This window comes from Leptodactylus fuscus, chromosome 5 (assembly GCF_031893055.1).
Source record: "Leptodactylus fuscus isolate aLepFus1 chromosome 5, aLepFus1.hap2, whole genome shotgun sequence".
Taxonomy (NCBI): Eukaryota; Metazoa; Chordata; class Amphibia; order Anura; family Leptodactylidae; genus Leptodactylus; species Leptodactylus fuscus.
Genome location: NC_134269.1, coordinates 116,030,401 through 116,056,903, shown reverse-complemented (window position 1 = coordinate 116,056,903; position 26,503 = coordinate 116,030,401). Strand labels below are relative to the sequence as shown.

The 26,503-nt window shown below is 41.5% G+C and overlaps 1 protein-coding gene across 1 annotated transcript in view; it reads right to left on the bottom strand.

Moving 5' to 3' along the window:
• GSAP (gamma-secretase activating protein) overlaps nucleotides 1-13,957 on the bottom strand; it is a 51,191-nt gene extending 37,234 nt beyond the window's left edge. Inside the window, exons 1-5 of the mRNA XM_075274139.1 lie at nucleotides 13,742-13,957; nucleotides 9,656-9,738; nucleotides 9,086-9,142; nucleotides 3,040-3,109; nucleotides 2,479-2,532 (exon numbers count right to left, since the gene is read on the bottom strand). Of these exons, the coding sequence (XP_075130240.1) occupies nucleotides 2,479-2,532; nucleotides 3,040-3,109; nucleotides 9,086-9,142; nucleotides 9,656-9,738; nucleotides 13,742-13,817 (340 nt within the window). The 5' untranslated portion in view covers nucleotides 13,818-13,957. The remainder of the gene's footprint in view (nucleotides 1-2,478; nucleotides 2,533-3,039; nucleotides 3,110-9,085; nucleotides 9,143-9,655; nucleotides 9,739-13,741) is intronic.
• Between the last annotated feature and the right edge of the window lie 12,546 nt (nucleotides 13,958-26,503).

Here is a 26,503-nt window from a genome sequence, read left to right as displayed (position 1 = left end):
AAGCTGCAGCAATATTATTTGTGTTTAACATGCTGTAAGTTTTTTATTATTATTTTATTTCATGCAGTGTATGGAAGGGATTTTAATAAATACCATCTACTACATCAATACTATACTGTATACTGCAATGGGTTGGCTGCCAGCAATTCCACAACACCTAACACACTGCAAACTCTAGTGTGTCTCTGAATTCAGAATGGCTGCAACTTTTTGTTTCCTGATGACAAGAGAAACAGTTCAGAATTTAGATTATTGCTCCAACAAAAGTCTTTTGAGAGAGTGCAAAAAGCATAACTGCTACACATACAAAATATAACAGAATATGTAACATGTATGCATGACCGACACTAGAAATCATTTCATTAACAAGTCAGAACTCCATGAACAGTGTGTACTTTATCAATATAATTACTGCGTAACTGTCAACATTTCCATGCATGGTGGATTATACTAGAAATGTACACTTCCAGCCTTTGGTTTTGGTAAACAAGTGCTTCTTATACAGTCGTCATGCACCATCATTAAAGTGACAAAAGAGATATTTAGGGGAAAAAAAATAAAAAAAATCTCCATTGCAAGGTCATAAGATGCATGCTCAATAGACCTATTTGTGTTCATAAACAAGACTAATTTAAAACCTGCATATTTTGTATTATTGTATGCATATATTGTATGCATCTTTTCAAACATGGAGGGAAACACTGATCACCAACAACTTTCTGACCCTGCAGTCCACGTTCAATGTGGTCAAAAGTGACTTTGCAAACAAACTGTTTGGTTAGGTTTCTGCACTTGTGGAAGCCACAATCTGCCATAAGTTAAAAGGTTGAATGGTCCCCTACTTTTAGGCTAAGGCCCCAAGTTACGGAAACACAGCTTTTTTTGTTGCAGATTGTGTTGCGTTTTTTTGAGCCAAAGCCAGAACTAGATTGAGCAGAAGTTAGAAGTATAAGAGCTTTCTATATACACTCACCGGCCACTTTATTAGGTACACCTGTCCAACTGCTCGTTAACACTTAATTTCTAATCAGCCAATCACATGGCAGCAACTCAGTGCATTTAGGCATGTAGACATGGTCAAGACAATCTCCTGCAGTTCAAACCGAGCATCAGTATGGGGAAGAAAGGTGATTTGAGTGCCTTTGAACGTGGCATGGTTGTTGGTGCCAGAAGGGCTGGTCTGAGTATTTCAGAAACTGCTGATCTACTGGGATTTTCACGCACAACCATCTCTAGGGTTTACAGAGAATGGTCCGAAAAAGAAAAAACATCCAGTGAGCGGCAGTTCTGTGGGTGGAAATGCGTTGTTGATGCCAGAGGTCAGAGGAGAATGGCCAGACTGGTTCGAGCTGATAGAAAGGCAACAGTGACTCAAATAGCCACCCGTTACAACCAAGGTAGCCAGAAGAGCATCTCTGAACGCCGCACAGTACGTCGAACTTTGAGGCAGATGGGCTACAGCAGCAGAAGACCACACCGGGTGCCACTCCTTTCAGCTAAGAACAGGAAACTGAGGCTACAATTTGCACAAGCTCATCGAAATTGGACAATTGAAGATTGGAAAAACGTTGCCTGGTCTGATGAGTCTCGATTTCTGCTGCGACATTCGGATGGTAGGGTCAGAATTTGGCGTCAACAACATGAAAGCATGGATCCATCCTGCCTTGTATCAACGGTTCAGGCTGGTGGTGTCATGGTGTGGGGAATATTTTCTTGGCACTCTTTGGGCCCCTTGGTACCAATTGAGCATCGTTGCAACGCCAAAGCCTACCTGAGTATTGTTGCTGACCATGTCCATCCCTTTATGACCACAATGTACCCAACATCTGATGGCTACTTTCAGCAGGATAATGCACCATGTCATAAAGCTGGAATCATCTCAGACTGGTTTCTTGAACATGACAATGAGTTCACTGTACTCCAATGGCCTCCACAGTCACCAGATCTCAATCCAATAGAGCATCTTTGGGATGTGGTGGAACGGGAGATTCGCATCATGGATGTGCAGCCGACAAATCGGCGGCAACTGTGTGATGCCATCATGTCAATATGGACCAAAATCTCTGAGGAATGCTTCCAGCACCTTGTTGAATCTATGCCACGAAGAATTGAGGCAGTTCTGAAGGCAAAAGGGGGTCCAACCCGTTACTAGCATGGTGTACCTAATAAAGTGGCCGGTGAGTATTTCCGATTCCATTTGTAGCCACTCTTTGCTTTGGCTCAAAAAAACACAACAATATCTGCAACTAAAAAAGCTCCGTTTCCGCAACGTGGGGCCTTAGCCTTAAACATACTTAACAAATGAATAGTACAAACAAATAAAACTCTGTAGTATACCTTATCAAAGAAAAATGCTTTTCTGTACTTAGCCAGTCCATTCTTGCTTTCCCCTCTGTCAACTAAAAAGCACTCTGAATTCTGGAGCATGAACACATCTTACAGATTTTAGGGTTTTTTCAGTTACTTTTTACAGCTTACCTGGTGACAGAAGTTGACTTTGGGATTCATGTATCGGATGGCAGTAACTTAAGGCTAAAAACAAACATGAAAATTCAGATAAACGCGTTAAAAGTAATCCACATACAAGGGAAAATAGGTCAGCTACAAGGTTTAAGATCCACTTTTATTTGGACATAGTAAGAAGAAATACCCTGAATAATAACACCCACACACACACACACAAAAAAAAAAAATCTCAGTTGTATCAATGAAGCCACAGGTGTGCATGGGTCATGGTGATACAATGGCCCACATTTACTAACAAACAGTATAAACTTAGACAGGCAGTCTGAAAATCCACACGGTGTTCTCACATTGCTTTATGCATCTATAGACTGTATAGTTTAAGCTTATACCACTTGTCACAATGCACTAATCTATGCCAAATTTAGGCACATTTGTACTTCGAAGCGGAGTTGCAACTACAATACTAAGTCTTTCCATTGCTTTTTGTACTTTTTTTCCTCTTTATTGTAAACTAAACTGCATAGAAAAAAAAAGCAAAAAAACACCCCACACATATAAACACACACACCTTACCAAGTAATGTTTTCTCATTGTTCACTGAAGCGCTTACAATATTAACTTCATGATCAAAGGAATACAGCAGCTGTAAAGAAAAACAAAATACTTCTATGAAATCCCAAAAACCATACTTGCAAGTCTTTTATCCATGCTCTGGCTTGACCTGACCCCTGCCCCTCCACCCACTTTTTTGAAAAGCGGAGAGAACAGTGGAAAAAAAGCTGTGGCCCATTTGGTGCAAAGTGTGTGCTAGAAAACTGGCACTCACTTAATTGAATTCCCCTTTGTGTTTTATGCCTAATGTAAAAACAGAAAAACAGTCAAGTGTTTCATGTGCTTTTTAAATTGTTTTTGAAAATAAAAAAAATTTAGAGGTTTTTTTTGTACTGTCATTTACACAATTTTCCGGGCAATTCTGAGAGTAAGCATTCCATATTCCATACTATACAGTGGCTTGCAAAAGTATTCATTACCCATGAAAAATTTCAAATTTTGTCATCTTACAACAACAAACTTAAATGTATTTTATTGAGATTTAGGTAGTATACCAACACAGTAGTAGATAATTGTGAAGTGGAAGGAAAATGATTCAAGGTTTTAAAAAAAAAAAAAATTTCAAAAATTTGAAAGGTGCGACGTGCAAAAGTATTCAGTGTCCTGTACTCCAATACCACTAAATAAAATCCAGCGCAAGCAATTGCCTTCAGAATTCACTTAACTAGTCCAGCTGTGTGTAATTTAGTCTCAGTACAAATAAACCTGTTCTTTGAAGGCTTCAGTGGTTTCTTAGAGAACACTAGTGAACAAACAGCATCATGAAGATAAAGGAACTCACCAGACAGGTCAGACAAAGTTGTGGAGAAGTTTAAAGCAGTGTTAGGTTATAAAAACGTCTCTCAAGCTTTGAGGATACCAAGGAGCACTGTTCAATCCATATATGTCGTGCACTCGACAAATCTGGCCTTTATGGAAGAGCGGCAAGAAGAAAACCATTGTTGAAAGAAAGACCTAATAAGTGCCATTTGCAGTTTGCCACAAGCCATATAGGGGTCATAGCATATATGTGGAAGAAGGTGATCTGGTCAGATGAGACCAAAGTTGAACTTTTTGGCCTAAATGCAAAGTGCTACGTGCGGCGGAAAAGTAACACTACTCATCACTTTGAACACACCATCCCCACTGTGAAACATGGTGGTGGCAGCATCATGCTCTGGGGAGGCTTTTCTTCAGCAGGGACAGGGAAGTTGGTCAGAGCTGATGGGAAGATGGATGGAACTAAATACAGGGTAATCTTGGAAGTAAACATGTTGGAAGCTGCAAAATACTTGAAACAAGGAAGGAGATTCACCTTCCAGCAAGAAAAGGACCCTAAACATACAAAATCTGTGGCAAGACATGACAATTGCTGCTCAAAGACCATCTTCATTCAATCTGGCCAAGTGTGAGCTAATTTGCAAAGAAGAGTAGGCAAAAATCTAGATGCAAAGCTGGTGTAGACATACTCCAAAAGACTTGCAACTGTAATTGCAGCGAAAGGTGGCTCTACAACGTATTGATATAGGGAGGCTGAATACTTTTGTTTGTCACACTTTTCAGATTTTTATTTGATTAAAGTTTTGAAAACCTTGTATAGTTTTCCTTCCACTTCACAATTATCTGCTACTTTGTGTTGGTCTAGGAGATAAAATCTTTATATAAAACTCAATTTCCTTTCACCACACACAGGAGCAGAATACTGCGCACGTTACATCTTCTAGCGTCCCCCTGTCATGAGATTGTGGCCCCTAAATTTAGGCCCTATACATATAATGGGGAAATGTGAAAGTGCTGAGTTGTGACTGACAGGGACGGATTATAGCGACGGCGCCAAAGAGTCACTGCCAAAGGGGATGCACCACCACACACAAACACCATATAAACATCAGACAGCACACATACACCAACACACAAGCACAACACCTCATAAATGTCACAACACACCACACAAACACCAGACCACTCTAAACACACACACACACACACACACACACACACACACACACACACACACACACACACACATACCACAACACCACCCTATAAATGCCACACACGCACGCAAACACACTCAGCTTGATGCACACTACTCACTCTGACAAACAGAGCACATGCGTACTCACACACAACTAACACACGCATGGGCACATGCTCTGTACACACAGAAACACATGGATCACTTGTGCACATACACTCATACATATACACGGACCACACACACACATACATGTGCATGCACACACACATACACATGGATCACATGTGTGCAAACACACAAATGCACGTACACACACACACACATACATATACACGGACCACACACGTGCATGCACACATACATATGGATCACATGCATACATATACACGGTCCATACATGTGCATGCAAACACGCATACATACACATGGATCACACTATATACACACACACACACACACGGACCACACACACTTGCATGCACACACGCATACATACACATGGATCACACACACATGTACACGCACGCATGCACTAACAAAACATGTTTGGTATCCTTAGTGGCTGCTTGCCCACTGCAGTATTTTTCATGGGCCTCCAGGACATGATTTTGGCGGTTCCATAGCCGCCTTTGTGTACAAAGCTGTGAATTTTGCACGTTCCATAGAAGTCTATGGAGATGTAGAATCCACAGCCGGTAGACTGTAGTGTTACTGTAGTGTGCAAGCAGCTTTACTGAGCAACAATATTGGTCAGGCGAAAACTACCTCATAGTAAGATTGTCATTATTTCTGACTATACAGGGAGCTTTCATTACTGATGCACTACAATAGATAGTGGAAACCAATTCTACTCTTTTGCCCATGAACTACTTATAAATTACACTGGAGGGAGGGTTGCACTATGTTGTTAATTGGGTGTATAGCTAGGAACGGCGGGGCCCTGTGGCGAACTTTTGACATGGTCCCCCTTCCCCCGACACTGAAGACCCTGACCGACCCACCCGCATTCCTGTGCGCAGTATTATACCCTCATAGTGGCCCCCGAACACAGTATTGTACCCAATAGTGGCCCCTGCACACAGTATTATACCCCATTGTGGCCCCTTCACCCAGCATTATGCCCCATTGTGGACACCCATGAACAATTATTATACTCTTAGGGCTTTTCAGACCCCAGAGTATTATAATCGGAGACCCAGGAGGAATACAAACGTAAAAACACTGTTACTTACCTCTCCCTGTCTTTACTGTACTTCCCACTGATGGCGGCCATATTCAAGATGTCAGGTGACCCGGGGGAAGGGGGGGGGGCACCTGGGTCGCAACGCAAAGGACGCAGGCCCCGGTCATGTGAAGTCAGGGACATCACACAAGTAGGCCTGAAGCCTGCCCAGAGAGGTAAGTAACACAGTCTTTTCAGACCCTCGAGTATAATAATGTTTGTGGGGCCGCTGCCAGGATCTGTAAGTAAGTAGGGCCTGTTACCACCTGGAGTAACTACAGTCAGTAACGGCCTATTAAAACAAGAACACAGCGGTAGCGGCTGTCACTAAGCAGCCTAATGTCCCAGGCCCTGTGGCAGCCGCTGCTACTACCCTGCTACCCCTGGTGTAAATGTTTTATATCTTTGTGTAAGGTGCATAAAGTTTAATTTTTGATAAAAATAGTTAAAAAAGTAGTTGTAAGTTTATATACTACATAATAATATGTATCGAATATGTAAAATCAATAAAAATGTTGAAATTTAAAAAAAAAAAAAAAAAAAAAAAAAAAAGTTGTTCACATCAATGTTACGAGAAATTCGTAAAATGCCAAAATAAAACTTTAAAGTGGAAAAAAAGATTTACTGTAGCGCTCTGAAAATGTCAATTTCAGTGTGACACTGAGAATTTTACTTTATCATAACCAAAAAATAAACATGTTTTCCGCGAACGAAGCCGCGGGTAGTCTACTAGTATCAAATAAAATACATTTAAACTTTGTGGTTGTAAGGTGACAAAATGTGAAAAAGATTTAATCGATTCCTGGATGCCTTGGATTTTCTTTCAAGATACCAAGGATTATAGGGATATGGTGAGTTGAATCCTATTTGACAGGTCCCATTTCACTGGAATGGTTGCTGGGGCTCCTGGTTTCTGGTCTACCCTAACCCCTCTCCCCCCCCCCCCACCTCCCTCTCTTCTCCCCTTATCAAGTTATGATCATTGGGCCTTAGCTTTACTGAGTCGCTTTGTAAATCTCATTTGTTTCGATGATGTTCGTTTTTGGCAGTTTTTGTTTGGGACTTGCTTTCATGTTTTTGTATTGTGTGCTTATTTGTTTTGTTTTAAATGTAAAAAAAGTGAAAGAGTTCAAGGGGTATGAATACTTTTGCAAGCCACTGTTGAATTTAGCATCTGGACGAATAAAAAACAAATTGCCGTATATACTTGAGTATAAGCCGATTTTTTTTGTGCTGAATAAGCTCCCCTCAGCTTATACTCGAGTCAAGCAACAAAAAAAAATAAAAAAAATATTTTTTTTTTTTTTTTTTTTTGGGGGGGGGGGTTGTCTATGACCAGCCGCAATAGTTTTGTATAGAATCTCCCATAAAATAGTGGGGGGAGAGAAACAAAAAACTTTAATAAAAAAATTAAGTAAATAAGTTCTAAATCACTCCTTTCCCTACAATACATAGAAAAGTAGGTAATTACTGTGAAACACATACACATTAGGTATCCCTGTGTCTGAAAGTGCCCAGTCTGTTGAATATAGGGTATCTGCAGTGCTCCTGTTCTGTCGGGAAGGGGTTAATAGGAGCACTGCAGATACCCTATATTCAGCCAGGCTGAATTCCAAGTGGAGGGAAAAAAACCTCAGTCCTCAAGCTCAGGGAAGGGGCAGACAGACAACCAAAACACCCCCTTCCCTTCCCCAGCACCCAGCAACTACTGCACCCAAAAACTCCATTTTAATTTTGGAAATTTTCCAGTAGCTGCTGCATTTCCCCCACTCGGCTTATACTCAAGTCAATAAGTTTTCCCAGTTTTTTTGTGGTAAAATTAGGGGTCTCTGCTTATATTCGGGTCGGCTTATACTCGAGTATATACGGTAGTACATTAAATAATGCTAAAGTGGCAATTCCAATTTCAAAAATGGGGGTCCCCACACTGACACTGAGAGGGGAAGTGGCCACAAATATGAAGCACTTCACTGGTTTTCAAAGGACAGCCAAATAGGTCTGCTCAGATATTCACAGAATTCCCACAAAAGTGAATAAGGAGGGAGGTGCATACACGGTCCCCAATCCACAAGGGTAGATTCAAGGGACCTACATTTGAGCCACAGATCTCAGAGGTGAGGCCTGCTGTGTGGCTTACTTACACCTAGGCTGAGGCCTACTCCAGATCCACCCTGGACCATACATACATCAGAAACTTGGGGGTAATATACCTGAACTCCAGCACTTAGCCTGTTACCTTCTCAATACAAAAAGGTTATAGTTGTAATGGCTATGAATTCCCAAAGTAGCTTTGGTGTCCTAACCAACTTAGGGTGTCATGGTGGACGTACTGTAGTCAATATTGCATGCCTAATCCTTGAGTCGAATTCAACCGCTGGCTGAACTATTCCCAAACTCTCTAGGGCTAGTTCACACGGGCACAGAGGGGGCGGATTATGGTGCAGAATCCACGTCATAATGCACCCCCTCACAATGGTGGTCTATGGTTGTCTTTTTTCCGCTAGCGGCAACATGCAAAACAACCTGCCCTTTCTTCAGGCGGAATCCGTGGCCGATTCAGCCGCGGCGTCCGCCTCGCGGCAGCATGCTCCAAACTAGGCCCATTCATTCATTTGGGCCTAATCCAGACCGGAAAGCTGCGACAGGATGCCGTGCACTGCACAGGCATCCCGTCGCGGCAGCCACGATGGAATATGCACACGCGGAATTGCGTGTAAACTAACCCTAATACAGAGCTTGATGTTACATCAACAAAACAAAAACATATAAACAAACAGATAAGCAACTTTTAAAAGAATGTGCAGCCTTATGCAATGAAACCTTACCTTATTTTGTTTGGAACCAGGATCATATATGCCAACACTTGTGAGCCCCTCTACTCCCTGCAAAACATAAAAATGTCACTTCCCTTTATATGCAGAACATTTAAAGACTATTAACCTAGAACAGGCATGCACAACATTGCTTTTGGTGTGTGGGTCACATTTCTGCTTGTACTGCTGTCAAGGGCTACAATGAGAATATTCCAACGGTAAAACAGAAAAACTACAGTATATGTTATGCTTAGTCCATCATTGGGACTGGTTCAACGATGTCTAGGTTTCAGAAGAACGGACAGAAGAAACATGAATTTCTGATATCCTTCTGCCAACAGTGATATTTAGAGATGGAACTTATTCTTTCCATCTCTAGCACACTAACTAAACAAACCCCCACACCCCTGGCCAGGAAGGGAAGCAGGGGACAACAGGTAAACATACTGCAACAGAGATGGTTTTTCACCAGGTACAATTTACTCTACATACGCCCACTTGATGACTTAAAGAAAACACAAAGCAATCAAATATGCATAAAAAAAATATATATATAAAATGTAGAAAGTTACTGAAAGATACCTTCCAAGTATACAAGACATTTCCATCTCTCTCTACATTAATTATTCGGAGCGTTCTTGAGCTTCGATCTAGGGTTTCAGAAACTAAAAAGAAAAGAAGGTGTGCGGTTTCATATCAGTTACACTTTTTTTTCCCCCTTAAAGTCATAGAAAACATAACACTTTCTAACAGTACAGTATGGGAACAGACATTTACAGTATTCTATATAATCGGTGATGGTAAGCATTTTACCTTACCAGCAGGAATTGTGATGGCAGGACCTTACCACCCATGGAAGAAGTCAATTCCACGTGTAATGTACATCCCAAGAATACAGAGAATCAATTATCATGCAAGGGTGTGTACAATGACTTTCTATAGAACTACAAACAAATTTTGCATCAAAATAGCACAGAATGACCACAGTTCATGCAGTGGGCTGCTCATATCTATATGCTGTAAGAGATGTAACTTAAAGGGGTTGTCCCATCACAAGGATCCAATCTATACTGCTTGTTAATGTGGATGTAAGACTTTTCCTAAATACACTGCTTCAGCAAAACTGCTTGGTTTGTCCACTATCTTACTTTATTCATTTCTCTGTTGACACAGCCCTGACTTATCTGGTCATGAGTCAAGTGATGTATCTGCTGCTCTCAGGGGGAGGGAGGAGGGGCTAAGTGCAGGGAGCGAGCCTGTGTATCTAGCTATTCCTGTGTCTGCACCACGTGACCTAGCTTCCTGCTATCAGATAGGGGAGAGGAGCTGTTTCATTTCTTCTGTTCTCCCAGTTATCAGGCTAACTAATTCAATTGTGTTCATTATGGCAGAGACAGGCAGTCTCTGTATGTAACACAGAATGGAGTTGCTTCTGCCTGTACTTCATAGTCCAATATGGGTGGGCGGAGCTACACACTAATTTGGTGGCAGAGCTAATTGACAGGTTGCCTGTGAAACCCCGCCCACCAAATGATGCAAGAAACCAGGAAGAAAGAAGATTTTACAGGTGTGAAGACTGGTGAGTATGCAATGTGGGAATACCCCTTTAAAGCTCTTACAAAAATCTCCAACAGGATCCCCACTTACCATGTGCTATATATAATTCATGTGCCTCTATACTGTAGAGAGGCCTATAAGCCCCCCAGGCTGTAAGGGCTACATCACTACGTATTGAGAGAAAGACTCTTCTAGGCTGGCCATTACTACATGATGTATTGATAAATAATTCAAGTTTTTCTTTTTCTACTCAGTGGTATACTGAGAGCCATCTATCAAAAAAAATAAATAAAATTCCACCCAATATAAACCTCCAATGGAATGTAAACAGCACCTAAGGTTGTTTTCCTACTGCTGTCAGAATTGAAGGGAAGAATAATACTACATTACAAGTCGATGGGTTGCTGTGCTGGATCCACTATTAACAGACACAACGCTATTGTGCATTCAGCATAAACACCACCAAGAAAATGCAGAAGGTGTGTCAAGGACGTTACAAAACACTATGAATCATTCAGGACTGTAAATAGAGAAACAGAAAGTAATTTCACACCACAGAGTGGAATTTCCCATCTCAGAAGTAATTTCCTTATTTATCGTCTATGTTTGCAGGACTATGACCAAAATAAATGTAGAGCAAACAGGATTAATTTTTTGGACTAAGATTAAAATAATGTAATCTATTACTTAAGACGTCAGACAGTATTTCTAAATGCATGAGTGTTCTTCAGAAATAGTGAATTTTATGAAGAGAAAACATCTAATAGGCGCTGCGGCACCGATTCCAGCACAATTGGAATTCTTTTTCTCATAGATAATAGAAATAATTTTAATAGAAACATAATATTTTTGGACATTGCCTACCAACCAGAGATGGGGTTTAATTTGTAGCCACCACCAGGAAATTTCATTAACAATATGGTATTTCTATATACAGTACACCACCATGGGTCTAACGATAGCCATATGCTTTAGAAATATCTTAGACAGCATACATTTTTTCGGGGGTCTACCAATAGAAACTTATCTATGCAAGAAAGGGTTACATGGCATTTTTAGTGTGCTTGATCCTATGTTCCCACTGGAGACAAATGAAGTGTTTGTCAGCACTTATTTCTCGCTCACTGTTCACATTTTTTGGACACTCTGATCATGTAAGGGTAGCTACACACGACCGATATTCACCCGTGAAACTCAGTCCAGGTGTTAGCCAGATTTACCAGCTTGAACTTCATGCTGTGAGCAAGACTCTTAGCAGTATAATTATCCATGATACTAGGAGTCCCTGCCTCCCAGCGACATACTGTAAATGGTACATGAAGTTCAAGCCGGTAGATCTGGCTAGCACATGGACCAAGTTTCACAGCTAGCTCCCTTCATGTTTGTTAACTTTTGTAACAGAAAACATAAGTCCTGTATTCACGACTATCTTCTGTTACAAAAGCATACAAGCATGACAGAAGCTAGAGTCTGTCATGTTGTTTACATTAGTGTCAATGGGAACGGACGGAGACGGATTTTAGTAATGGTAGTGTGAACTCCCCCTTGCAGTGGTCCCTCAAGTTACAGAGGCCTCAGGATACAGTATTTTGAACATACATAGTCGTTTCTGGACGACTGTGATGTGAAGCCAGACAACCTACAATACTTGGATGGAGAATCCAACAAATAAGCATGGTGATTTCACTGGTAAACCACGGAATAGCTGACCAGTAATGCCTCTTTACAATATACTAAAGTATCACATGGTCTGTACTTCTCTTTACCAGGATGAACTGCTTCTTTGCACACCAACTGAGAACAACTCTGTTATTATTTTTGGTTTCACTGTACAAACTAAGACCCTCAAAAGGTTTTGTCACAACCCAAGAATATGACTTTGTTGCAGAGCAAGCAAGTATTGATGGGTTGCCATGAAGCTTCTCCACTAATGATAGCAAATGGAGATACATTGTGCTCCCAATGATACTGCAATTGCAAGTTACAAATACATTTGAGCAATTTAAGTCTCTAGAAGTCACGGTCACTGTCCCCTGAGAGGGTCATAATGTACCTCAGTTAACTAGCATTAGCCAATCTGGTGATGTTTGAACATGAAGCAGGACTAACAGTTAAAATAAGCCTTACCTCTTCCAACAGCTATATGCAAATCGTAAAAACAAAACAAGAAAGTGGCAGAGTGCAAAAAAAAAAAAAAAAAAAAAAAAAGCAGTTACATAGTATGACAGACCGTTTGACTATAATGTGATTGGTTGTGTCATTTTAAAACTGAATCCAGTGGTCCACTGTGCAGGACTGATCTGTCTGCCGATTTTCAGGCAAAGACGCTGATGTAGTCTACAACAGAGACTTCAGAGCAAATGTGAATATAGCTTTACAATGGTTGTCCTGAGACCAATTAATAAATAGCCAGTACAGTGTTAAACAATGTATAGGTTTTTTAGGCTTTTCAGGGATTTTATCTTGATAATGTTCATACGCAGTGCTAGGTTCACACTAGCATCGCCTCTCTGTTGTTGTGGTCCTGAACAATAGAGAAGCAGACCACTAAAATAGCAGTCACACATATCACCTATTGACTATAATGAGGACTGTCGGGTGTCCGTTTTTTTTTTTTTTTTTTTTTAAACTGAATCCAGCAGAGGGAAAAAAAAAAATAAATAAAAAAATGCAGGACTGTCCTTGGTCACGGGAGCAGAGCAGCCATATACCAGACTTGGATAGATCCCATGTCATAGGTCCTGGCATTTTACTTGGAAGAAAAAAAAACAGCAGAGCTGCATAACGATAACCCCAATGCCATTCACTGGGGCCCATCCTCAGCATTTACACCTAAAATAAGAAGTGTGTCTTACTTCCACAGCAGCTTTTTTCAGCTATGACGTGAAAACTTGCACAGAGAATTTCAACTTCACATGAAAGGGCTGCTGAAACTCCACTGACATACATGGGAGTTGCATGCTCATCAGTACCGACACAGATTTCAGCATGAAAGCCTCTTTACGTCCAACTGTTTACCTTAAATTTATAGCTCTGCTCCATCTGTAAAGGTGTGAATAGTACAGACACATAAGAAGGAATATTAGAAGACAAAAATAAAAACAGGATTACCTGGACTTTCTTGAGTGGAAACCCAAGGCAGAACATCTCTATGGAGGTTAAAAGTGACCTGAAATTCAAGCAGCATCTCTGCACCATGTGTGTCGCTCCCAACGTCTGCTGTACTACTATGTCCACCACTGACACAGCTGGTTCAGGTCTTCATCTGACCATTATAGTAGGATTTGTATGTAGCACTCTAGTTTTCAAGTTCTCAGTGGGTGCTTCAATTGGGTCCCAAATCCAATATGTAGAGAGTATAAAGAACACAAGCACTCCTTAGGTTGACTTGAAAAGGTGATTTAATCAAAAGAAGATTCTTAGAGAGCAGTAAACACTTTCAATAATGCGGTCTTCATCCGACTCTGTAGGTTGTGATAAAGAACATCATATTAACAAACAGATGAAAAAGTGGACAAACAATAGCACTCTATCTATTCTGGTATACTCATATGGATGAAGGTACAAAGTAGCAAAAATAGCTAGCAAAGAATAAATCATTGAATATAAATCTATATACAAATATATAAATTGGTATATAAAATATATTGTTATATTCTGTTATATACTCTTATATTGTTGTAAAGTAACACAGATTAATTGGAGTTGTGTAGCTTACATGTTATTAGGGATCGCAGGTCCAGAGATAGCAGTCAGTAATTACTATCCAGGTCCAAGTGTCATTCCTGGTGGTCAGAAAGTTCTTACCTCTGGCAGTAGTCAGGGCTCAGTGGTATCTGCTGCTCTCAGTATATCCGATGCCCACGAGCAGTTCAGGCGGCTTCTCACTTACAGCGCTCAGCCTGGCTTGAACTAGCATGCTGGGAGGGCGTGGCTGATGTTGTATCTTTCACCACTCCCACCCACTCTGGGATAGGAAGTAGCCGAGTGTGGGCGGATGTGCATCACTGTGCAGAGCAATCTGCCAGTACTTGATATGGAAACAGTTTTTAAAGAATAGCAATGCAGAAACATAGGAAATAGGAGCGTGAGTAATAGATGTTAGATGTAGCAATTGAAAGTAATGAGTGAAAGTATTACTTGAGAGATTAAAGGGTTTCTATCATTAAATTGCTCTTTTTCTCACTAACACGTAGGAATAGCCTTAAGAAAGCCTATTCTTCTCTTACCTTTAGATGTCTTCTCCGTGCCGCCATTCGGTAGAAATCCCATTTTTCTTCGGTATGCAAATGAGTTCTCTTGCAGCAATGGCGTCCCCAATGCTACGAGAGAAATCTCTAGTGCGCTTCCATCTTCGTCTGGAACGGCCTCTCTCTGCGTCTTTCTGGCGCTGGCTTCAAACTTCTACGCATGCGCAGTCAGCTCTGCCATCAGTCTTCGAGCGTAAGTGGCCTCAATAAAATGGCCGCGGGTATGTGCTAGGCCCGATGGAAGAGCCGACTGCGCACGTGTAGAAGTTTGAAGCCAGCGCCGGAAGAAGACGCATAGAGAGGCAGTTCCAGACAAAGATGGAGATTGCGCACTGGAGATTTCTCTCACAGCATTGGGGACGCCCCCAGTGCTGTTTTAGCGCTGGGGACCACCCCCAGTGCTGCGAGAGAACTCATTTGCATACCGAAGAAAAACTGGATTTCTACCGAATGGCAGCTCGGAGAAGACATCTAAAGGTAGGAGAAGATTAGCTTTCCTTAAGGCTATTCCTACGTGTTAGTGAGCCAAATCCAATATTGATTTCGTTTTTGGATATGAGATTATTCACCAGTAATATAAATTCCAAAAAAGAATAATCATAAAACATAACTTTTAATGCATGCTAATAAAACCACATGAACCAAATAATTAAAACCACTGAAAAAATGGCTTCATTAGGAAACACCAATACAATGATCCGAACCATTTGAGACATGGCGGTCTCCAAAAAATTAAACCGTGTAACTCACCGATTGCAGATGTAGAATATGTAGTTCCGTTGTCAGGTTCAAGGATCAGGAAGGGATAAAGTGGTATGATGTGTAGAGGGTATACACTACAGCACTTAGATCAGTATATATATCCACTATACATATATATCCACTATCCTATTAAAGAGGACCTTTCACCACTTTTGGGCACATGCAGTGTTATATACTGCTGGAAAGCTGACAGTGCGCTGAATTCAGCGCACTGTCGGCTTTCCTGATCTGTGCCCGGTGTAAAGAGCTTACGGTGCCGGTACCGTAGTGCTCTATGGTCAGAAGGGCGTTTCTGACAGTTAGCCAGGAACGTCCTTCTGCCTCGCGGCGCCAATCGCGCTGTGCTGTGGAGCGGGGAGGAACTCCCCCCTCCCGCTCCTGATAATACTCGTCTATGGACGAGCTGTGTGAGCAGAGGGAGGGGGCGTTCCTCCCGGCTCTCACAGCACAGCGCGATTGGCACCGCGAGGCAGAAGGACGTCTCTGGCTAATGGTCAGAAACGCCCTTCTGACCATAGAGCACTACGGTACCGGCACCGTAAGCTCTTTACACCGGGCACAGATCGGGAAAGCCGACAGTGCGCTGAATTCAGCGCACTGTCAGCTTTCCAGCAGTATATAACACTGCATGTGCCCAAAAGTGGTGAAAGGTCCTCTTTAAGAGTTTGGATGTTTGTTCCTCAATCACGCAAAACCTGCTGCACCGATTTGGCTGAAATTTTCCACAAACATAGTTACTTCACAGGATTGCGCAATAGGCTACTTTTCATCACAATAGCGCACATACGTTTTTCCCAGGACCCCCACAAAACCCAAACTCACATCACCATCTCTGCAATTTCACACACTTTGGACCATAGCAAGCCACAAAATTCATATTACCCTCTACAGTCTAGCCCCTAACCCCACACAATCACATTTATATATACTTTACCATTTTCACCCTCACTTTAACGCTACTCCAGGAGGCTACCTCTTCACCCCTCTGGAGCAGCCATGTTTGCCGACCCCCATCGCTCTGACGATCCGCGACACCGCCCACCCAGCCACTCCACTGTGTTGCCAGGAGCCTGCGCATCTTAGCCACCTACAGAACGTGTTTCCAGCACGCTACCATTTTGCGCCTCCACCGTAGGCCGCTGCACCCGAACTACTCTCTCCAGCCTGCCACACTCCCCGAAGGCACTCTCACCTCACTGCTGTTTCCTCTTCACGATCCATCCACCTTCCCTAGGTCTCCGCGCCAACGACACTGGTAAGTTCCGATAGCCTGTTTGCATTGGGACTACTTCTGGCCTGTATACTCCGATGTACCCTTTCAACACACCACGGACATGTAACGGTCGATAATAATGTCACCGATCTGCCTTACTGCCCACCTTAGAATTACCCGGTGTCTCTTCACATAAACTAGAACTCACGAATGGCGTCCCTGTTCTACTCATGCGTAATCGCTATGCACCCTGATTGTGTAATGGCACGAGGCTACGTGTCACACAACTAGGAACAAATATCATTGAAACCACTATTCTTACAGGAGCAGCGAAAGCTGATAGTGTGTTAATCACGCATTCCAAATATACCAAATAATTTCTCATTACAATTCAAACAACTACCGTATTTTACGGACTATAAGGCGCACTGGACTATAAGCCGCATTGCCCATGAGCGCCTTATAGTCCGTCTCGGTTCATATATAAGGCGCACCGGACTATAAGTCGCAGTCCGGTGCGCATTATATCTTATTGAAAGCGGCGGCAGGCAGACTTTGCCAGCGGCCGCTTAACCCCCCGCGTGCCAGCCGCTTCTATTGGAAGCGCTCGGCAGGCGAGGAGGGGCTCTATCAGCAAAATCATGCTGATAGAGCCCAACCGTAAACGTTAGGTTAAACTACCCCCCCCCCCCCCCCCCCCCCCGTTTTAAAATAAAAGCCTGAAACAGAATGTCAAACTTACCGAGCGGTGTAGGGTGGGCGGGCATTCAGGCCTCCTCTTCCTCCGATGTTCCGTCCTCCTCCGGCGCTCGCAAGCTGATAATGGCCAGGGCACATGCGCAGTAGACGCATTATGATATTGCGCATGCGCCCCGGCCATTATCAGCGAGCGCCGGAGGAGAAGGACGGAACATCGGAGGCAGAGGAGGCCTGAATGCCCGCCCTGCACCGCTGGGTAAGTTTCACGTTCTGTTTCAGGCCGGCGTGACAGCAGGGCTGCCGGACACTTCCTATTCATTTCTATGGGAGCCGACATGCGAGCGCTCCCCATAGAAATGAATGGACTGCTTTTTTCCATTCATTTCTATAGGGAGCGCTCGAATGCCGGCTCCCATAGAAATGAATAGGAAGTGTCCGGCAGCCCTGCTGTAACGCCGGCGTGTACGGCTGTGATACACGCCGGCGTTCGGTAGTGTGAATGCACCCTTACGGTGCCTTTTATGTATGTATGGAAGCGGCACGCAGTCTTTGCCGCCGCTTCCATCCATATATAAGCCGCACCGGACTATAAGCCGCACTTACGATTTCTGAGGAAATCGTAGGTTTTTATGTGCGGCTTATAGTCCGGAAAATACGGTACAATTTCTCCTTAAGTTGGCTTTTACAATGACCATTAATAAATCCCAAGGACAAACCCTGAAAGTAGCAGGAATACATTTGGCCACACCAGGCTTCTCACATGGACAACTTTATAGTGCTTGCTCAAGAGTATCCTGTGCCCAAAACGTACATGTACTGGCGGAAAATAACAAATCATACAGTGTCGTATATCGAAGTATATTAACTTGAAATACTTCTGTCCCAAAGACACTATGTACAGTTTCTCAGCTGAAATAAAAATTACGTTCAACACAACAGTCTCATGTGTTCTCTGGATTACAGCAAAAACAAGATACAAACTTACATTTCATATCCCATACCTTTTACACACTACTAAAACCTTACCCGCACCTGTATTTACCCACTTCTACAATCACCGCAGACGAAGTCGCGGGTACCAGCTAGTATCTCTATAAAAACAAGCTGCCTTAATAATATAAACCATCAAAGCAGCAATTGAACTTATATCCACCCATAGATGTACAAAAACATAGTACCTGAAAGGATTACCATGTAAGCCAACCCTACGTGTTAGTGAGAAAAAAGAGCAATTTAATGATAGAATCCCTTTAATGTAATGGTCAATGAGAGCAATTATAGGTAATTATAAAGAAAATCAACAGGATTATACGTAGGAGAAAAACATATGTAGGAAAAAGGGGAGAGATTAGAATTAAATAGAGAAAGGTGAGCGGAATATAAAGAGAATAATGGGATGGACTAAGGGATAAGTATGATAAGGGAACTAGCTAATATTGTTATATTATTATTATTACTATTAGCTAGTTCCCTTATCATTCTTATCCCTTAGAGCTTGAATGCTTTATACTCTCTACATCTGACCACTATGTGATGGGTATTTACCCGCATAGATGTGTGTGCCTAGATCAGTGATTTTCAACCATTTTTGAGCCGCGGCACACTTTTTACACTTAAAAAATCCCGGGGCACACCACCAACCAAAATGGCACAAAATGACACTAAAACAGTACATATTATACATATAGTTAATAATATAGATTCTAAATGGTTGATTCTTTGGTTGAAATAAACTGCCGCAAAATCTGCAACAAAAACGCTGCGTTTATGCAACGTGGGGCCTCAGCCTTACGCCTTCTGCATACAAGTGGCACGCATGTGGTTTTCACTGATATAAACATTAAAAATTAATTGACAGGGCCACAAATGCAGACAGATATAGGGTATGTATAGGACAGATATAGGGTAGGTATAGGACAGATATAGGGTATATATAGGACAGATATAGGGTAGGTATAGGACAGATATAGGACCTGCTCTATAATTTTCAGCTCTTCAATTTGGCCCAGATACACAGCCACAAAAAGAATGGCTGTATATATGGGTCCTTAGAAATGTATACATGAGTCCCCTTTTGACAACAATAATAAAGCATTATGTCCCGCCCTTCCTACTTCCGGGCGCACAGCGCTTTCCGGTTTAGACAGTGTTAGTGATGAAGTGATGATTTCTCGTAATGACAAGTGCTTATTTTAAAAGTTTGGATATCGGTGATCAAGCCCGATACAAGGAAAAATTGACAATAGAAGGAAAAGAAGGTCCGGATCCTTACGATAATCGAAACAAGGACAAGTTTGTCAATGATTGTACATTATGGCCGACTGTGCAATGGCCCCATCTATATGATTATTTGGTGAAGTCTCCAGGACCTTATACCGGAGAGAGTTTGAAGGCTTTCAAGTCTTTGGAAGCTTTTAATTATTTCCAAAGTGGCAAAATATATAAGGTTCTAATACATAAACCTGAAAGCTCTATACTATATCGTATTGTTTTAGCTACAGTAGCACCAGGACAACGAAATGGAAACCCATACGAATGTTGGATTGTTTGCCACGAAAATGGTGAAGTTTTTTCAGCCCACTGCCAATGTATAGCTGGGTAAGTAATGGTCCATTTAATAAAATGTTTTATGATAGATAACTGTAGAATGTGCACTCAACAATTATATTTTCTTATTTTACTAACAGAATTGGAGAAGTTTATAGCCATATAGCTGCAGTTCTCTTCGCTATAGAAGCAGCTGTGACTGATGGAGCCACAAGTACATCTGTGACTTGTAACCCTTGTACGTGGAAGACTACAGGCAAGAAAGTGGTGCAAAGTATGAGAGTAATTGACATTAATTTCTGCAAGCCAACTAGAGGACGTACATATAAAAAGTTCTCTCCTTTACCTGTTCCTGTGGCTCGTGGTTCTCCTAAAAAACTTCTGAGCATGCTAATGGAGGCTAATCCAAATGCTAAAATTCTAAGGCATTTTCCCACCAAGACTTTCGACCCACAAGAAACTGACTCTGCATCTGAAGACGAAATAGATGAAAGCGTACTCCCCATGTCACTGATTAATCTTTATAACCTACAGTTTAAAGATCTTGATGATGAAGGCTTAGAAAATGTGTTAATATCCGTATTTGACAGTTTATGTATTTCACAAAAAGAGGCTGATTACCTAGAGCTTGCATCCCGAAAACAGAATATGAGTGAAGTATGGAGACTAAACAGAAAAGGACGAATATGTGCATCACAATTTCACAGGGCGATGACATTTAAAGAAAGTACAAGTTCCACTAATTTAGTAAGAGATATCATGGGCTATACAGGTGGTTTTCAGAAATCTGATGCAATGGTATGGGGAATTGAAAATGAGGGAAAAGCCAGAGAAAAATTTATTCAGGAAGAACAAGGGAAACACCAAGAGTTTTCATGCCGCAAAGCAGGATTGGTAGTTAACACAAAATGGCCACATCTGGGAGCCAGTCCTGATGGGTTCACAGAATGTATTTGCTGTGGGAAAGGAATTGTTGAGATTAAATGTCCCTTCACTTATAAGATGTCCACAATTGAAGAGGCATTAGAAGATCCAAAATTCTATCTAGAAAAAAATAAAAAGCTAAAACCTAATCACCAGTATTACACTCAAGTACAGGGTCAGCTGTTTTTAACAAGAGCAAAATTTTGTTTTTTTGTAGTGTTCATACATGATGAAGTGACATACAGTAAGATTTACCCAGACACAAAATTTTGGGAAGAGGCATTAAAACCGAAATTGGATAGTTTTTATATAAAATATGTACTCCCAGAAATCCTAACGCGAAGGCTAGACACAGATTACATTCCAGATGGAGGAGAACGGTTGTACTGTTTGTGCAAATCACCTGCAGCAGGAAAGATGATTGCATGTGATGGCGATAGGTGTGATGTCATTTGGTTCCATTTCAAATGTATGAATTTAAATCGAAAACCTAAAGGAAAGTGGTATTGTCAAAAGTGTAAAACCTCTTCATAGTGATTTCAGGTGTATTCATCATTGCATAGAGCACACAAAAATGACTTGTCACGTGACCAGTTGTCTGCTGAATAGAGGTTGAGAGGTTAGACCACAATGGATGCCAAACAAAAAAACAATACTCGTGTCTGTTTTGTCAACTAAGGTAATTCTTTACCTCTTTATATTTATTAATGTTTAACAGTTTTCATGTTCAACAAGTTTTCATGTTCAAATAAAGGTAACAAAAACAGTAAGGGTATGTTCACACATCAGTATGCCATCCGTCTGTTTGAATTCAGTTTGACACTTCAAAACGGACTGATACACATGCTGATTGTATACTGACACCTTTTTCTGCTGATAGCAAACGTTCTCTGTTCCCTAGAGGACAGATAAGGGGATTAAAAGTAGCAATTGGAAACAGAGTAGAGATAAGGAGATATAATAAATGTCCTTATCTCTACTCTGTTTCCAATTGCTACTTTTAATCCCCTTATCTGTCCTCTAGGGAACAGAGAACGTTTGCTATCAGCAGAAAAAGGTGTCAGTATACAATCAGCATGTGTATCAGTCCGTTTTGAAGTGTCAAACTGAATTCAAACAGACGGATGGCATACTGATGTGTGAACACAACAGAATCATACAACAAACTTGGGTGTATATCCAACAGCAGAAGATTTAACGTAAGAGAAACTGTAGATAAAGTTACTGAAGTTGAAATGTCTATTGTATTTTGAATAAATTGTGAAATCAAAACATTTATAACAATAAACAATGATATTTCTGAGTAAACATTTGTTTTTTATTGCTTTCTTTTACATTGACTAACCCTTATGTGATTTTGCAACACCATGTATACTTATTTAAAAAATCTGTCCTTGCATGTTTACTAGAGCTGAACATACGATTATCATTTTATCAATAGTAGACAGCTCTGTGTCAGAAGGGCGTTTTAACAGAGTAATAGGTATGATTCCCTGTAGTATGCTATACTTCTTCAGTTGACCGATTATTCGTTCCACATGTATTCGTACACGAGAAATCTGCCTTGACAGTTCTACATCCTTTCTTGATAGTTGAAATTTACCTCTTGTGAAGGAGGGAATAGCAAGAGAAACACCTCTTGCAGACAGTATGTTCTGAATTTCAAAACCTCTGTCTGCCATGACTAAGTCCCCAAATTCTAGGAGACTCAATATTCCAGATCTTTTGGTGAGCTCCAAATCGCTAACCCTACCACCCCAACAAGATGACACAAACGAAATTCCACCTGTAGGACTAATGGCAATTAGAAATTTAATAGTGTTGTGATTCTTGTAATTTGAGAATGTTTGTGATCTGGCCTTAAAATTAACAGGTCGTTCAATGAAAATTTCAGAACAATCAATTATGCAGCGAAGGTTTTGAAACCTACCCTTTACTAATTGTTTCGACGTCCGCTTCTGAATTACATCACGGGCTGGCCAGACAATTAGACTTTTAAGTTCTACAGCCAAAATATTTAGCCAGCAATGAAAAATAGTGGAAACTTTTTTACATCTAATTCTAAATCTGAAACCTAAATCTTTGTTGGTCAGATTCAGGCGCATTTTCATCAACACTAATAACAGTTGATCAGCATAGCTAAGGGTGGTTGTAATATCTGGTCTCCAATAGAGTAATACATACTGAAGGAGCATGTGAAAAACTTTACAGTTTGGCAATCCTGTGTACAATTTTATTTTTTCATCATCTTTCTCATAGTCAACTATCTGCTCCAAACTTGCAATCTGTTTGCGCATGGCTTCATTCTCAGCTACCAATTTATTAATATCATGTAATGTTAGTTCAGTCTGTGTTCCTACTGTACAATGTACAAGTTTCTCTGTTTGTGTAGAAATGTCTGCACAACTTTCTTCACCTGCCACTTCATTTTCCATTTCATTTGCCATTGTGCTCATATCTGTAGAAGCTGTCGTAGCTTGCAGCGAAGTTGCACGTTGATTGCTCCTGTTGTATCGTCTCAATGCATTTTTGCCTTTGTCTCCACTTGCTTCACAATGAGGAAACACACTGGGTATCCAGTCAGGATGCAGAGGATCTTTGGAAGGGCCCCCTGAAACCAGGAAATAACATTTCTATTCTTAGTTTGCAAATTGTCGATTTGTTTGTTTATAGTTATGCTTACAGTGACCAAAACAGAACACCATATGTGAAAACTTAAACTTACCTGATATGAAATGAAGACTGCATAGTCGAGAGCTGTTGTTAGGTGTCCAACCTTCTCTTTTTACAGCGATTTCCCAGGCTTTTCGTCGATCTGGATTCCATGGAAACTTGTAAAATTTGATGGAGGACATTAAATTCGTTCCACTTCTCATGGAACAACCAAAAGCACAACAAGCAGACGGCATAATGCTTGCAAGTCAAGCTTACACGTCCGTCTAACATCAGGACCGGAAGTTCTCTTGCCGCCCTTCCATTGCGCATGCGTCAACCGGAAGTTCGCGGGGGGACTCATGTATAGGTCTGTACTCTTATCCACAGTTGTGTATAAAAAGTCTGGTCATGTATATTACAGGTTACAACTCAATGTGCCTCATATTAATAGCAGTGAACCCCATCCTGTCCCTCACATTAACCCCCTGTGTGCTTTACATAAGGGATACTGATATGTGAGACATATGGAGGTGATAATTAAGTAAATATCTTCATTATATAGTACCCCCATACGTCACACATGTTATTAACTCTTATGTGAGCCACACAGGAGTTAATATGAGGGACATGATGGGGTTAATTGCTATTAATGTGAGGCACATGGAGTTACTAAAACTAAAGTAATAACCCCAAATGCCTGACATTAATGAGAATAGTTACTAACCTGGTGTTTTCTTTTACTTTCACTTTGTTCAGCTTCCTCTCCTCCTCTCCTATTCAGGGCTGCAGATGGCAGGAGCTCCTCACGTGTAGCAGCAGGTCCAAGGAGCCCTTATCCTGTGCAGTGAGAGGCTCACCTCTGATTGGTGGGCAGGGAGAGAAGGGGGCGTGTCCTACACCTCAGCTCTAGCTGGCAGAGCAGTGAAGGGACGCTCCGTCTACATTTACACGGGGACTGGCTGCTGTGCCAGCAAAATAGGTCTCCCGTGCCAATCTTGGCATGCGTCTGGGGAACTTTCCCCGCGGCACACCCGACCATGTGTCACGGCACACTAGTGTGCCGCGGCACACTGGTTGAAAATCACTGGCCTAGATGACGGCGTATATGCACTTTATGTGCCCCCCAACAAACACAATTTGCAATGAATAACTTTCGGCTGAAGACGAGGCCGATGATGTGGCGAAATGGTGGCTGGGAGAAGAAGATGCAGGCGAGAGAACTCATTTACATACTGAGAAAAATCGGGATTGCAGGCGAACGGCGGTGCGGAGAAGACAAGGAAAGGTAGGAGACGAATAGCCTTTCTTAAGGCTATTCCGACATGTTAGGGAGAAAAAAAATGTGTTTAAAAGATAGGATCCCTTTAAACTGTGGGGAAGGTGAGTGGACTGCACAATATCTGTTATTTTGGTTTAACCCCTTAAGGACCAGGCCATTTTTTGGTTTCGCATTTTCGTTTTTCCCTCCTCACATTTCAAGAGCCATAACTTTTTCATTTTTCAGTTCACAGAGTCACATGATGGCTTATTGTTTGCGGGACAAATTGTACTTTGTAATGGCACCATTCAATATGCTGTGCAATGTACTGGGAAGCTGGAAAAAAATTCAGAATGAGGTGCAATTGGAGAAAAAATGCATTTGCGCCATTTTCTTATGGGTTTAATTTTTACAGCGTTCACTGTGTGGTACAAATGACATGTTACCTGTGTTCTACGTGTCAGTACAAACGCGGTGATACCAAATTTATATAGTATTTGAAATGTTTTGATACTTTTAAAAAAAATGATAAACTTTGCAAAATAGAAAAAAAATTTGTGTCATCATGTTCTAACACCTGTAACTTTTTCATATTTCCATGTATGGAGCTGGTTGTGGTGTCTTTTTATGCGGGACAAGATGATGTTTCTATTGATACCATTTGGGGAAAGATCTGATGGTTTGATCACTTTTTATTCAATTTTTTATAAGAGGCAAAGTGTTGAAAAAAACGCTTTTTGGCTGTTTTTATTTTTTTTGCCGCTACGTTGTTCGCAGTACGGGATAAATGTTTTAATATTCTAATAGTTCGGGCATTTTGGAGCGCGGGGATACCTAATATGTTTATGTTTAATGTTCTTTAATTACTTTTATAGCTAATCTAGGGAAAGGGGGGTGATTTGAACTTTTATATTTTTTTTATTTTTTTAATACTTTTAAAAACTTTTTTTTTTTCTTCTGTTACATTTATGATCAGACCCCTTAGGTACCTTAAAACCTAGGGGGTCTGATCGCCCATACTATTCACTGCAATACTACAGTATTGCAGTGAATAGCAAAATCGCAGCACTTCTATTAGACGATGCCTCTGGCATCCTGTAATAGATCTCATGCAGAGACAAGCCTGGAAGCCTTCAATAGGCTTCCGGCTGTCATAGCAACCGATCACCGCCCTCATGTGACGTTCAGGAGGGCGGCGATCGGGGAAACATGGCGGCGCCCATGCCGCCTGCGCTGTTTACACGCTGCGGTCGCGTTTGACCGCAGTGTGTAAAGGGTTAACAGCAGCGATCGGCTCGGGCACCGACCGCTGCTGTTATTGGCAGGTCCTGGCTGTATGATACAGCCGGCATCTGCCGTGTATGGAGCGAGCTCAGCGTGTGAGCTCGCTCCATACATCCCCATGCGACCCATGACGTACAGTTACGTCAAGGGTCGCTAAGGGGTTAAACAATTGGAGTCAATGAGTGATGTACGCAAAACCTAAAAATGTTACACTAGACAGCATTGCATGAGAGAAACAGATAAATAAACAGAATATAGAATTTGGCTCTTCTTTGATCTTT